Consider the following 15,819-nt stretch of genomic DNA (forward strand, 5'->3'; position numbering starts at 1 on the left):
AACTCTCCGCAGCCCGCACGAGTCGACCAAACAAGGGGAGGCAATGCTGCCCTCTATCAGCAGTGCTTAGTTCTCCTCATGTAGGAGCAGACGGGGGAACGGACACGCACCCACACAAATATTCCCATCTCCAGCTCTGACACTGCCTCTTTCGGAAGTCCCTCTGTGTGTCCTCCTCTTCTCACTCAGATAACAGAGGAGGCACAATGGCGGGCTTGTGGGGGTTACTTTCAGCTTCGAGCCAGGCAAAACTGCGGAGGTCCCGTTCCTGCGGTGGGAGCACATACATATGGAAAAGGACGAAAGCGATGGCTCCGAGCGGGGGTTATGAATAAGAAAGGTCACAAAAGGGCTCGGGCTGTGACACACAATCGGACTCAGCACTTTTTTCCCTTGTTGCACTTGGAGAACCGAAATGAGCACTGGTATTTTTACTTTGGCCGCTTGCTGGTATATGTATTCACTGTCAAATAAAATCAGCACTCTGACCGCGCTACAGAGAGTGCTCCCAACACAAGCTGGACCTGTATCTCGAACCAGTCAGCACTCTCTGCTCCGCTGAGAAATGACAAAGGTCTTAAGATGACGTTCATCCATGCTTTTTTTTTTTTTCTATACCGCTTATTATGTTCTCAGTCATAGTGGAAGCTGGAGTTTATCCCAGCTGACTGAAGGACCGTATACCTTAAATTGTTTCTATCTGAAAACGGGAAAAGGTTCAATTTGGCCGTTTATACTGCTAATGTAAAACCTGTATTCAAAAATCGCTCTTAAAGTGAACCTCTCTTGTCATATTGTGGGGAAAGTATGAAAAACGCACACAGGCCTACATTTGTGTAGACTTTTCAGAGCGGGCACGCATGACAACAATGGGGAACCATGGGGCTTTTGTTGCATTTGTACTGCTTAAGATATTCACTTTGATAACACGTCATCACGTGCGCTTACTATAAGAGACACATTACTTAAGTACATCGGTGATATTCTCAACCCGCACGACTTTTTCAAAGAAAACACTAACAAGAGCATAGTGCTTGTGTGCATGGGCGTAGTGTTTCTTTCCAAAGTATTACAGGCCTGCATCTACAGTATATTACTGTGTTTTGAATTGGTTTGTACAGCCATGTAAAAAAAATTGCTTTTCAACAGAGAAACGGCTGAAAATAAGAAAATGCAAATATTTGACAACAGGATTGGAAGTCTTAAATAAACCAGACATGAGAGGCATGTGTTCAGCACTTTTTTCCAAATCTAATCAGCTGGTGCATTTGAGAGGTTTTGGGGGTATATTATTGTTATCTTTCCCACACAAATAATGAAAGCGGCTGTCTTTAAAAAATCTGATCATGCACTTACATATCATGTGCTCAGCGCAGACGTGCAACTAAACCACAACCAAAACAACAATAAAGAACCACAGCACTTATGTTGTGTTTGTCTCCAGCAAAGTGTCCATTTAAAACACAACCACTGTGTGCAGCAGAGTTTTTCACAAAGTGACATTGTCAACCACTAGACTGGCATGTATATCACAGAGGCAAAGTTGACTTTACACATCATTATAAATGAGGGTCGTCTTTTTTTTTTTTTTTTTTTAAACCTATAAAGCAAAACCAAAAGGAAACACTTGCTGTTTTTACTAGATCAATATGATGAGCTCACTTCTCGGGTAAATGACACCAGGGGTCACCAACTCTGGTCCTGTCATGCATGTTTTATATGTCGCCCTCCTCAAACACATCTGGCTCATTTGATCAGGATTGTTATCATGCTTCTGCAGAATTTGCTGATGAGCCGTTGCAGCAACCTAGTTATCTGCAAAGGGGTCAATTGCCTTGTTTGCGGGTGTGAGTTGCTGACTAACCAACCTGCGGCCACCGCAACACCCCCCCACCCCCCCACCCACCCCGACCATGATTGTCCAATTCAGTCGTGTTCAGCTGCATCACTCAGTTGTGTGGCAGGCCAAAATCAGCCTGGACACATGCTACATTCAGCCATCTCATTTCACCTGTTCAGAAGACATCAGTGCACAGTTACACTATGAGGTGTTGATACAGAACGATGGCAGGGAGTATCACCACCTGCTGTATGCACCAGCTGCCCACCCTCCCATGGAGACCACACCCTTGGGTGCCCTCTGTGAGCACTGCCACATGAGAAAATTTACAATCCATTGCACGCCTTCAAATGGGATTCACCTGTTGTCCTTAAGATGAGTGTGAACATATCAAATGCACACATTGGGACGCACAAGCGAGACGAAAGGAAGCAAGAGCAGCTTCGGTACCAATTAAAAAAAAAAAATCATCCGCACAAAATGCTATCCATCCAAACATTTTCTATTTTCTTTTTTTAAAACAAGACAGCCACATGGTGTGTGTATACATATATATAGAGCTGGGCATTTTACTAAAAATTGAGCGTCCGTTATTCGTCTTTTTTTCCCAAGGGAGAAAAAAATACCCATGTAATTTTAAACGGCCATCCGTCGGCGAGTCCGACTAACGTTAGTCAGTTGATAGTTGATAGTTGACAGTTGAAAGTGTTCACACACTTGAGCAAATGAACCGCATGAGCAGAGAAATCACACCAAACTTCTGGAAGGTTGCTTTCATCTCTGAGCATTCTCTTCTCCAAAAAACGGGGTGCATCTCTCCTCTGATTTGGTTCCTTTCCACACAGTAAAAAAATTCCCGTCACGACAAACCATGTGTGACCGTTCTCTTCTCTTATTGGTCAATGGCAGGCGCGAGAATATAAACAGGACATAGTTTTGCTGTACGGAGAAGAGAGTGAAAGAGAAAATACAAGCTTACATGAACCAAAATTGCCCCGTTGTTAAGGTTAATAATTGTCTGGAGGCTTTACCAAGCTACAGCATACCACAAATACCCAAGTGCACTTTAAGGTAATATTGAGCAAATAATATTTATTTACATGGTAAAAAGAAGACGCTGCCAATATATGTCAATCTACTAACCACAAACAAGCTACACCAAAGATGTGTTCAAGAAGTCATCGGTTTCATCTGTTAACTCCATCACCTTTATGTCTTAAGCCTGACCTGGTACATTTGTCAATAGATCAGCTCAATTTATGGCTGTTTTCTCGCCACAATCAAAACATGCCAGATTCTGTACCAAATTAAGACTACGGTGCTTCATCCAGATGATTTGGGACCAGTTAATTTGGTCCACATCAAACTTTGGTTATTGTGTTAACTTGTGCATAAATGAACCTACACTAAGGAGGGAAACAACCGTTTGATCAAAACGGGTCAAAGGGTGCAACAGTAAAAGTACTTAAGTGTCTGCAGGGACTCAAAGAATCTTAGACTATACTGAATCAATGATTGAACTCATCATTGAAGCAGAGTTTAAAATCCACTGCTCTGAATCTGTCACTTCGCTGCAGGTGAACTCAATCTCCGATGGAGCGCGGACAAAAAAAAGACGCTCTTCTTGCTTCTCCTTGAAATGGTGCTTGATTAATATAGAGTCATGTTAAAAAAATTTGAAAAAGGTGAGACACCCATTGGACTTGCCAAATTGGCCAGTCCGGCGAACGTTTTACCGCGTCTGAAAGGCAGTTTGGAGTGAAATGAAAACATGCTGGGGGAGCAACAGGTGTGGAAGCGCCGGGCTAGTAAACGGAGATAAACGGAGTTCAAACAGTGATTCCTACCAGTCTCAGAGTGGCACAATTTGCAATTCTCTCACACCTAAGCTGGGCTCGCCCCTGAGCTGTGTGCTCGACCGCGCTCCATCGAGTCCGCTAAGAGGCAAAAGAAACACTACAGCGCTTTTGTGAATAAATGATCCGTTGTAACAATGAGGAGGTAAGTGTGAGTTAACACATTACAGTTAATTACTCAAGCCCAACTAAAAAGAATGTTTAAAAAAAAGAAAGCCTGTTGTCAACCTCTTGTATCTCAGGTGAGAGGAGACACTGAGTCAGGGGGAGGTGGTCAGCCTGGTCGAGAGCTTCGACTACACCCGAGATCAAGCGGGGAGTTTTAACGGATTCGGAGCGGATCAACTAATGGCTATCGCCTTTTGCCGTTTTGACTCGCAGGCTGACCTGATGTGGTGCAATGCAGATGTTTGCACCTTCCTTTAGGATTATCAGAAAAACAGCAAATTGGTCTTGTAATTGATTCAGCTTTATCAAAGTCGACAAACAGAGCGACACATCTTAATTATTGTTTATTTGCGCGCCACTTCACTCAAATGTGCAGAGAGACGAATAAACAAACGTGTTGAATATTCACAAATCTGGCTCACATCAAATAAATGATATACAGGTATAATAATGTTACACACAAACCATTTTTGTCCCTTTTGTACTCACTGGCGACAATTAATAGTCAAGCAACACTGCATATCATTTAATTAAATAAACAAGAGATGGATTCACACACCATGTTAACCCTCACGGAAATTGCTTTGCCAGTACAGAGCACAGAGGGTAAAATGCCACCATTAAAAACAGCCAAACTAACATGTATACAGTTATAAATAGGTGAAGATTCATTTACTTAATTTCCTGGCCAAAATTAATCACAGTCCTCGAATTCAATTTTGACCATATGGCTTGGGAAGAATTTGGAGCGGGAAAAAAATGCTGATAAATTGAATTACTTTCCGTTATGTTTAATGTCAGGAAAACAATTCAAATTTTTAAATCTAAAATTTAACTAAAAGTTTGGAAATTATACGTAAATAATTAAAAAAAGAGTCCTTGCTATTAAAATTTAAAATATTCTTTAGGTTTCTTGTGCTTGATATCAGTGATGAAATCTTTGGAATTATAATATCAATAGTTAACCAAATGCAATGTTCCTGTACAGTATATGGTCATAATGCTACTTTTATAATGACAACAAAAAAATCAACAGGTTTTATAGCTAAAAATGAAGTTAAGTTCCATTTTCAACCGTTCTTACATTCTGTGTAATCAGTTATTTTTCAACATTTTAAATTCAACTAAATCAACAACCAAACACATTTGAAGCAAATGCAATACTTGAACCACAACTTTGCCTTTCAGAAAGGCCCATAGTCCTTAACAGAAAAAAATAGCAAAATGCAATTAAATACAGAAAAAACATGTATTATGTTTACCTTTAATGACACATTTTAATTTTAATTTCATTATTCAAATAAGCAGAATTGAGCCACTACATGCTAAATCAACAAACCCGCAAAAATCAAAATAACTCACAAGGCCTGAGGATAATGCACACAGTCATACAAAACTACTTGTGTCATTACTCTAACCAAATGTAATTATTTATACAACTATTTGAATAGAAGAAACCTACAAAATAACAAGCAACGGGAAATGTGTATGTAATTATTGATTAAATGATATAATTTTTTTTTTAATTCGTCAGTATTCCATTAGTATTGTAAGATAATAGTCTCTTGTACAATGATGACGAATACAGTAATAGAATTAAGCTAACATCACATTAACATAAACTTGCATCTGAATCTAATTACTATGGCCAAGGTGACGTATTATTTGGACATCGCGTGACTATTTCTACAGTAGGGCACGGAATTGCTTTCAAAAGGAACGATTTGAATTCGTCGTTGCAGTTGAGGCGAGTCAGAAAAAGAAGTCACGACGTGTGGAAAAGACGTATCCTGCCGCTCACGTGATTTCGCCCATACATGCTGCACCTCCCATGAAATGGCGAGGGTTGCGGAATAGGGGGGGGGGGGGGTGTATGTACATTCACACATGCGTGGGCCGAGGCGATCCACCCACACTCTCTAACACACACACGCTGTCTTTTTTTCCCTTGCAGCAAGCACACATGTATGCACTTTTTTTTTTTTTGCCCCGTGTGATCCCGCCCCACGCAGGAAAAGGGCCATCGTGGCTCAGCCATCATGGCCTACGTGCACGTTGGCTGTGTGTGGGGAGTGGCGCACCCATTGTGCGCCATGTTGGTGAGCTCCTCGAAAGCGCCGTTGCACACCAAATGGCGTCCAAAAAACCAACTTTAAAACGGTTACGGCGTAGATTTACTTACGTGGGGTGCACGTATACCCCCACAACCCCCCTCCCCCTTGAAAAACGCGTGGGTTGTGAGTGCAGGAAAGCGTGCACGGAAGAAGAGTGGGGGTTGGGGTTGGGGTTGGAGGGGCGCTGGAAGCGCATAGTGTGGGGTCACGTGTTCCACCACAAGGGGGTTGAATATTTACCTTTTTGTCACGCAATGTGGCTTCTCCCTACAGGCGAGGGAGCCGTTGCGCAATCTATATGCCCCGTGGAAGCGTATAGAATGCGCAAAAAGAGAAAAGGTGCCGTTATGGCGAGTAATAGATGAAATGGCGTGGCAGTGCAAGCAGAAAAACAGGAACACACACACAAAGCGTAATTGATGTGGGGAGTTGCCTTTCGTTTTCCACGTACACGCGTACATTTAGGCGAAGAAGCTGATTGGTATGCTACTCATTGTGCATTGCGGTGATACAGCATACACGGTGGGGGTTGGTATGGTGTGTGTGTGTGTGGGGGGGGGCAGTTATGATCCAATTCAGGTGCAATGACAATTAGGCAAGCCTTGTGTAATATGTATATTTGCTCATTTTGGCACAAAAAAACAACAACTAAACATGTATTTCCACCAACACCAAAATATGTGTGTTGTGGCGTGGGGTAAAACGTGCTTATCAAAATGACACAGCTTAAACCTGTAGGTTGCAAGTCAGCCAAAGAGCACACACACACACACACACACACACACATTTAAGATCCTCCATATAAGAAATTCAAATCTGGATCCTAGACAGCTTTCTATAGGGACCTAGTCCTATTATTTGTTTGGCTTAATCATATCAGATATATATATATATATATATATATATATATATATATATATATATATATAATTTCAATTTTTTTAACTGTGTTTACCATTTTTAACACAAAAGCAAATGTGAAAGTAGTTACTAGAGCAGAATTTTGATTGGGGGAGTAAAATTGAATTGAGACTGAAATACACTGCATGTGATAGATGATCATTTCTCAATGTTCCAGGAGACCTTTATAACTTCTCATTGAGAACAACTGATCAGTATAAATGTGACACCGAAAAGGCCTTTCTAAGTAAGCTCGTTCCTTGAACAGTAGCCCAGAAGTGGACCACTTTAACTTTTCATTGAGAAGCTGTGGTAGATAAACGTGTGCGTGCGTGTGTGTGTTTGTGTGTGTGTGCCACACCGAGTCAGGCCTACCTAAGCTTCTTGGGAACAGAGTAGTCCACCTCTATCACCTTGCCGTGCAATTCCGCTTTCCCTATGGAAGCAGAGGCAGTGCAACGTTAGAAAACAATGCAAAGAGCAGTAAAAGTTTGTAGAGCTTGTGCAAACCACTCGTGTAAAGTAAAGCATGTAACATGACGGATATTGTGTGTGTGTGTGCACGTGTGTGGGAATGGGCAGCCATGCTTTGCACTCCCACCTCGCACCCCACAACCGAACCTGACTCAACAGGGGGTTCGATCTCAAGGTAAAGGTGCAGGAGAAAGAGGGTGCGGGAGGGTAAAGAAGAATCCATCATTTGTGGAGGCGGTTCCGAGTGGCCTGGCGCAGCAGCCCCGGAATTATCGTCTCACCTCGTCCCCCTCCACCACCCACCGCCTCCCCTTTTCCAGCTACCTGTTTATGGGCTCTTTCCTCCGGACCCCCGCGACCCACCGCCAAGACACCTCGTAAAAACACGGTCAGGCGTCCGAGGAACACGGACGTGACAAGTTTTCCGCGCGGGCGTCGCTCGGCTCCCTTCAATAAAATCACGAGAAAAAATAAGTGAAAAATAATTACCCGAAGCATCAAGAGCAGCCCGTGCGCACGCATTCCAGCGGGGGTGATCAACCAAAAATAAGAAAAGAAAACAGACGCACTCTGAACGGAATCTGCAAGCATACTCAACGTTTTTTGGTGCTTGTGTTGTCTTTAAGGGGGGGACATTAAAGCGCCTCTCAAAAAAAGTGTCCGGCAATCGATCATCGATTCAATCAGTCTTGACGCGCGCACCAAACACTCACCAAACGTGGGACACAATCACATACACACAAAAACACACACACACGGAAATAATTCGTGCATGTGCTCCTGTGACTGACTCAGTCAGTGCGTTATTTTTAAAACGTGTCATCTCATCAAGCATCACTTCTCACTCACCCGAGAGAAGCTCGATAGCCTTCACGGCCGCGTTCTGGTCGGGGAAGTCCACAAAGGCATAGCCGGATTTGACGAGGACCTGCTCGGCCGCAGGCAGCTTCCTTTCCCCGAAGAGCTGTTGCAAGTCCTCCACAGTGACCGAAGGACTTAGATTCCCAACATATAGTTTGTTCATGATCTGTCAGGAGCAAGGGTGGAGGGGGGTGGACAGAGAAATAAATCCCAGAGATCCTTAAAGCGAGGCTGCAAAAAGAAAAAGAAAAATGGAAAAAAAGGAAAATAAAAAGATGGTGAGGGAGGGAAAAAAGGCAGTAGTTATACCCCCCTTGGAAAAGACTAAAGCTATAAGCAAAGCAAGCCCCCCCTTGCAGCAACTCTGGCCCTGGCCAAACTCTTTTTCACGGGGACTCTGGGAGTTACGACACTACTCTGGAGCCAACAAGCACCGCCTCTAAAATAAAAGCGCCCCTCAAAAAAAAAAAAAAAAAAAGTATGCATGATGCATACGAGGGGATCCCTGCTGATTTGGACCCGCGTAACACCATAAAGTGCCATGCAGGGTTTCCCGAATTTAGACTCGGCTCACTAAATGCTTCAATTGTTATTATTGTTCGTTAAATGATCCAGGTTATTTTATTTATCACCACGCCATTACACAATTTCCTGTCTTTTGATTCGTATTTCTAATCAATACAGGTTTTTATTTTTTGTAATGTACATTATATGCCACTACACGGCATATTAATTAAATTTTAATTATTTAAGTAGGCCTACATTTTAAAATTTGAATTACTTTTCCAATTTAATTTCAAACATTACATTTATTGTATTCATTATAATCACCAAGAGGAAATTCTCAGATCAAATTAATTACAGATTATTATAATATATATATATATATATATATATATATATATATATATATATATATATATATATATATATATATATATATATATATATACACATATATACATACACACATTTTCATTTATATTAAATTTTTGATGGAATAATAAGATGGAAAGAAAAACAAACAAGCAAAACCCATCAAAATTCATCCTTGAATCTCTCTAAAAACATACTGATTGCTTTTAAATAATTGGTTGTCATTTACCATGTAAGCCAGAGTATTTTAAGTCATAACTAACATATAAATACCTGCAAACCCATTTTAATAGCGAGCCCCACGTTTTGTAAACTCAATAAATGGCCAATCACCATGCTAGTCACAAAACGTATGTGGTAAATAATCAATCCACAAGTTCATGCACAAAATAAAAAAGGTGAGTCATAGGAGCACATGTTGCAAATGTGCTAAATATTAATGACTACAAAATATCCATACAAGTGTGTATTTTAAAAAAATCAGTTGAATGTCAATCACCATTCTAGACACAGTATGTGTTAAATAAATAATAATCCACATATGCAAAACAATTATTTTAAGATAGGGACAAAAAAAAAAAAAACTACAACGAAATAAAAGAGGAAATTTTGATCCTGAATTTATTCCGGATTATCATATTGTTTACAATAACGACTGCTTTTAGCTCTAACCTGTGGCTGGTATTGTGTCAGCAAGTGCGACCACATGAGTCGCCTTGATTGAAAGGCTGGCGGTGCATGAGTAGCTTCTCGGTGGGTGTGTGTGTTCACAAGGTGGAGCCTCTCTGTGATGGGGGAGGGGAAGGGAGGGGGAACACACAAGCAGAGGGAAGGGCTGTGACTGAGAAAGTCGTGAGCACTTTCTGTACCACACGCTGAAATGGGGGTGGGGCCGGCACGCCACGCCCGCTACGGGGTCCTCTTCACGTGACTTTTCAGCTCATCTCCCACACCCCCTGTGGAACAGTGCTGTCTTCCTACAGCTGCTGATTGACCACACACACACAGGCCCAATTCAATAAAATGCACTTGCGTGGATTCAAAATGCTTTCAGCCAGAAGAAGCTATTATAGGGTGATAAAATCAAGTCAATGCCACAACAGACTGAAGTGTGTCGTTTACAACCTACCCTGGTCCACGTTATGGCCAAGTAGGTCAGCGTGTTAGTCTTCCAAGGTGGTCAGCAGTGTGGACGCCATCTTCTCATTGGTTTGGGGGCGGGGGGTTGGGGGATAAGCAAAAGAGCCAACCATATACTATATTTTCCTGAAAATAAATATATTAGTGTTTCTTTTGGATTGAAGGGGAAGCAAGATTTGAAGATTTCCTTTCATGGACTGAGACACAGAGACATTGCACACACACCAAAAAAATGCATTTATATTTTTGACAGATGGTTGCATGAAACTGAATTTTCTTTGTTCGAAACAAACATGCTCCTACTTTAATTTCATTGGTTTTAAATTGACAAAATGCATTTGCATGCAAATGACTGACATACTAATATTTAATGTATCAGATATGAGTAGTTTGTCAGAAGTTGAAAATTGATGCCATGCATTGAAATTAATATTGTCATACATACACACATTAAGATGAACATGGAAACAATTTCTTGAATTTACATTTTTATTAGTAGTTATGGTACTTTACGAACAAGTTGTATGGTCAAAGATGGTTACTGTAAATTTGAAGAAATATATTCAAGAGTAAATCAGAGCTGGGGGAAAACCCCACATCCCCACACACATTGGAGGCCTCCAAGGATTATGCTAAATGTATGATAATGAAAAATTCATGCAAATGTTTCTTACGATATATATTCATATAATTCTGAACATTTGGGGGGTTAAATAAATTTTTTGCAATTTCTCGCCAAAGTTTTTTGCAATTGAATTGCACACTTGCTAACCTTGCTTTAAAGTATGGACTCTCTCGAAACATTTCAATATATGTCATTACAGTGAGGCTACTACGCAATCTGTATTAAAATGAGTAGGAATATTGTTACAAGTGATCAATAATATTAATGTCAAGATAACTCTTAAAAATACATATTGTATAACCCACCATGGCAAAAAGAGTACACGGCATGGCAGCAACCAGAGGGCACTGTTGACTCTCTCAACCAGTTTGCTGTCTTAAAAGGTTTTAGGCAATCAACAGCACTATTTCCCATTGAGCATTACCACACGGTAAGAAAAAAAAAGGTTGAATAAACTCAAAATTTCAAGGTAACAAACTTCAATAACATGTTAAATTGGGCAAGTCAACGAAATGTTTAAAATTTTGCTGTTGTGACAATTGGCTTTCATGCATTTCACAACAAGGTAAGAAGAGTTTACAGAACAGCTGTCCCTTTTATTGAACCATACCTTAAAGATACTAGTAAAAACAACTTGGTTGCTTTGTTGCGTTAACTAACAGTGTTGCCATAAATGTCAGTACTTTATATTTCAAAGTTTTTCCAATTGAAATTCCTGTTGTGGGCCAAAAAATATACATCGTGTTTTTCGTGGAATGACTTCACTGTACTTCTGCTCAATCATGCAGTGAAATTGATATGGACAATGTAATCCGTTTCGATGGAACCTCATATCACAAATATGCCTCAAAAAGGCAGAAAACTGGTGAAAAATAGACCCCAAAACTGATATTGATAATATGGAACATTTATGTAAATCAGAACAAAAGGAAACTTGGCCACACTCGCAAAACGTGGGTTTTGGACCACATTGGTGATTCAAATTTCTGTGTGATACTCTTGGTAGAAATCTAGTGCGCTATTTTCCACCATTAAAAAAAAAAACGGCAATTTCACATCCCTCAACATTCAGTTATCGGAACATCAGTTGTATCGTATTTAATCTAGAAAAAAATGAATTAATAGACAAAACTGTGGAAATTATTACAGAATGGGAAGTAGATATTGAGTTTTTTCCCCTCATTTAATAAACCTCTCTATAAGGGCATCATTATTTGTACAAAGCACATCAAGTCGGTCCTTCATTTTTTTGCCACGTTCGCTACAGCCTCATCAGTGGCGGAAATGACATTTGGTCTTTTGCTTCTTGTCTTGCTTGATACCCAATGTCATTATCATTACTCTCAAGAAAGAAGTCCAAGGGCGGTGATGCTGGTGAATGAGGGGACCAGGGAATTGGGTCATCGCTTCCAATCCACCAGTCTGGAAATGCTTGATTTCAGAACCCAGGAACCTTTATTGCGGGACAATGATGGTTCATAACCATAACTCCGTTTGGAGTGGTGGTTTTGGAGTTGTAATGATTCCATCCGAAGCCATTGAAATTATGAATATATTAAGCACAGTATTTTTTAACAACAGAACATATACACTACCCATAGGTTATACGATCTTTCACAACAAAAATGACCTTTGCAGGTAACAATTGAGACCCAGCCCGCAGCAGCCAAGCAAGAACCAATAAATTCAGTATATACTCTACACCACTACATAAAGTTAGGGGGTTTGGGCCTTCAGGTAGTATTTCAGAATGACCACAAATTGCATGATCATCTTTACAAGTGAACTTAATTTCACCTTCTTTAAACATTTGAATGCTCACATCCAATTGTTCAATGTGTACTTTTTGCTGTTCTCTAACAAACTGAATGGCAAAATTCCCAGCAGGTTTGATACAAGAATGGACCATTAAATATCCTGGTTCGGTTAGAATTGGTATTCAAACAGCCCTCTTCATTAGGTTGCAACAGAAATACAGAGAAACTGGAAGAGTCACAGCAAGGCAAAGAAGTGGACATCCTTGGAAGTTGTCATGGCTCAAACACCTGCTGGGAATGTTGCGATTCAGCTTATTTTCAAGAACAGCAAGTTTTGCAAAGTGTACTGGAGGAAAAAAAAAAAAAAAAAAAAAAAAAAGTTTCGAGCGTGTCAAATGACGTTCACCTGTTAATATTATATTGCATTTTAGCATCATCCTGAATTTCACCCGAAAGTAGAATGTTCCTAACTTTTTGTAGTAGTGGCTGGTACGGCTTGGCAGCAGCGTGCTGGCTCTCGCTTGGTACCTGCAAACATCATATTTGTTGTGAACGGTCATGTGTTATAATCTGGCATTTGAACTGGCCATAAATATATGTGCTTTTGCAATGCCATTCATTTGTGATCATTTGACACATCATTTAGAATTGCAGCCAAACTAATTGCAGAAGGTGCTCGATAAAAAATAATTAATAATAATATGAAGTCCAACAATCTAATTTACAATCCAATTAGCCATACACAACTCATTTGTACGCAATTTTCGTATCTTCTGGTTTAGTTCAAGTGAAATGTTTATGATAAAATTAACCGTAGTCGGGTTTGGAACAAAAAGAACAGACTTGATAAATAAATTTAAACTGCAAAAGGTGAAGGGCTGGCTTGAACAGTGGATTATTGGGGAAAGCAAGACAGACATTAGTATCACATTCAACTCAATTTGGCTAACTTTAACTTTGGACTCCTTTTTACATTCAATTGGTTATTTTGGTTACACCCAAAGTTCCCCAAAAAGGTTTCAAGCCACCATTAGTGGCTAAAATCATAGACAGACACATCCGGAAGAGTTTAACAATGACGACAGCAGTTAACCAATAACCATGTTAAGATACAACAGGTCATCCAATACAACCAGGTGGCAAAAGGTACATTCTACCTGTGTATCCATATGCTATTATTTACACAACAGTATAATAGCTTTGCGTTCAACTAAACAATCTTAAATCGGAGTAAGACAAAAACATAGTTGTTTTTATGATTTTGTTGGGGGAGGGGGGGGGGGGGGGGGGGGAATTCGGCGGTCTGCCGTGAGAGTCTTCTAATGTAAAATATGTGCCTCGGTTGTATAAAGTTCGGGAAACACTGAAAACGTTGCAGGAAAAATTAGTTCAGGAGACTAAAATTACAGGTGCTCAAAATGTCGCTTTTAAAGACAATTAGCATTAGCTGAGCGACTCAAGATAAATCAATTGGACCACTATTAAAGATATAAAATAATCACAGCCATACCAACCAGGTGGTGTCGTCGTCGTCGTCGTTCACTTAGAATTAAATTGTGTTTTACTTTGGGACGCTTTGTTCGGCAACTTTTCGTGACGTCACGTTTTTTTCCCCAACGTGCTTTATTGAACAGTGACAGAGAACATTACAAAACCCGTACTGCCCCCCCCCTCCCCCCCAAAAAAGCACCAACAAAAATAAAATAAAAACAAATAAATCGCTACTTCGGTGCGCTAACACAATTTAATGTGACAAAACACAACATAATATACAGCTGTATCTCTCTACATTATAACATTGTAGAAAACTTTATTTATTTAAGTATTTCAATTCAAAAAGTGAAACTCATTGACATTGTGCAGTACAGTCAGTCAGATTCATTAACGTACGGGAAAATACCAACTTCCACCTAATTTGTGTATCTGGGATTTTCGTTAGATGTAAAACATAGTCATCAAAATTACAATAATGACATGAATATGTGAACGTTTTCACTGTCTGAATCTATATACATCTGTTTCACTAAAAATACTGAGGTGAACAAATAGTTTTCCATTACATTACAATTAACTGCCTGGTATACTATTACTATTAGTTAATGAAAGTCTCTTTGCAATTTAACAAATGTATCATTTATTAATTAATTTTTAAAAAATCTGTAGAAATGAACAAAAATAAACGTCGTGCCTTTTATTAAGGATTAGACATATTGTAGGGTTTATTCCTTAATAGAATCAATATATTCAATAGGGTTCCTGAAATGCACAAATGCAATATGATTAAAAACTTCTCTTACCAATGACTTTTTTTTAATACAGTAAACAAATCTAAAAGAGATTGTGAATTGAACAATGTGTTTATTTTTGTGGTTGAATTCAGTTAAAATTGATCAGCATATTATTATTGTCACCATCACAATTATAATTACTACAGTAGCTATTATTATAAATGCATACAGTTGACCTACATGACATTTTAGAATATAGCTTAATTAATCAATTAATGTTTTACCAGCGTTCTGTGTGGGAAAAATATTGGAATGTTTTTGGTATATAGAGTTAGCAAAAAGATAGGAAATGACAGTACAGTTTAAACAATACAGTATCATTTCAAGATTGTAAAATTAAACCCCTTTTTTGTAATAATTAGCAATATAAACATTCGATCTGCTCTATTTTGGTTGTTGTGGACAATCTAGATGATCAACCAGCACGTCTACAAACCGATCCTGCGGCGTTTTCTTCGTTCAGTGTGCGAGAAGATGCTAGAGTTGTGGCAGGACAACTCGATGCGGCTTCACCATCACAATGCAATCCTGACAACAATGCCTTGAGCATCTGACAGTTCCTGGCCAAGAAGAACATCATCGTGGTGCATCAATCTTCCTGCAGACCCGACCTGGCTCGGGTGAAAAAATATGTGAGTGAACACGTGGGTCAACAAAGATGACCAGACAAAAATTAGGAGCGTCATGGTGGAATGCATGCACCAGAATGGATACAGACCTCCAAAAGGAGCCTCTATAAACTTACCGGGTAGTATCTTTTTCAGTGCCGACTTTTTGATAAACACTTGTAATAGATCCTACAATGCAGATTATCTGGGTGTTCCAACCATGATAAAGGAACACTGTATTCTCCACGCGGCACGGTGGTCGACTGGTTAGCACGTCCGCCTCACAGTTCAGAGGTCGTGGGTTCGATCCCG

At 39.9% G+C, this 15,819-nt stretch overlaps 1 protein-coding gene across 2 annotated transcripts in view; it reads right to left on the bottom strand.

Annotated features, from left to right (window-relative positions):
- igf2bp2a (insulin-like growth factor 2 mRNA binding protein 2a) overlaps positions 1–14,145 on the bottom strand; it is a 58,789-nt gene extending 44,644 nt beyond the window's left edge. Inside the window, exons 1-5 of one of the 2 annotated variants that reach the window (XM_086051097.1) lie at positions 14,126–14,145; positions 10,219–10,355; positions 9,762–9,874; positions 8,202–8,444; positions 7,254–7,314 (exon numbers count right to left, since the gene is read on the bottom strand). In XM_086051097.1, coding sequence (XP_085907223.1) covers positions 7,254–7,314; positions 8,202–8,376 — 236 coding nt within the window. In that variant the 5' untranslated portion in view covers positions 8,377–8,444; positions 9,762–9,874; positions 10,219–10,355; positions 14,126–14,145. Of the gene's footprint in view, positions 1–7,253; positions 7,315–8,201; positions 8,445–9,761; positions 10,076–10,218; positions 10,356–14,125 lie in introns of both variants that reach the window. The other variant, XM_086051096.1, reaches the window with a different exon arrangement.
- Positions 14,146–15,819: the final 1,674 nt, after the last annotated feature.

This window comes from Filicampus tigris, chromosome 14, assembly GCF_054856515.1.
Source record: "Filicampus tigris isolate MCC_2025a chromosome 14, RoL_Ftig_1.0, whole genome shotgun sequence".
NCBI lineage: Eukaryota > Metazoa > Chordata > Actinopteri > Syngnathiformes > Syngnathidae > Filicampus > Filicampus tigris.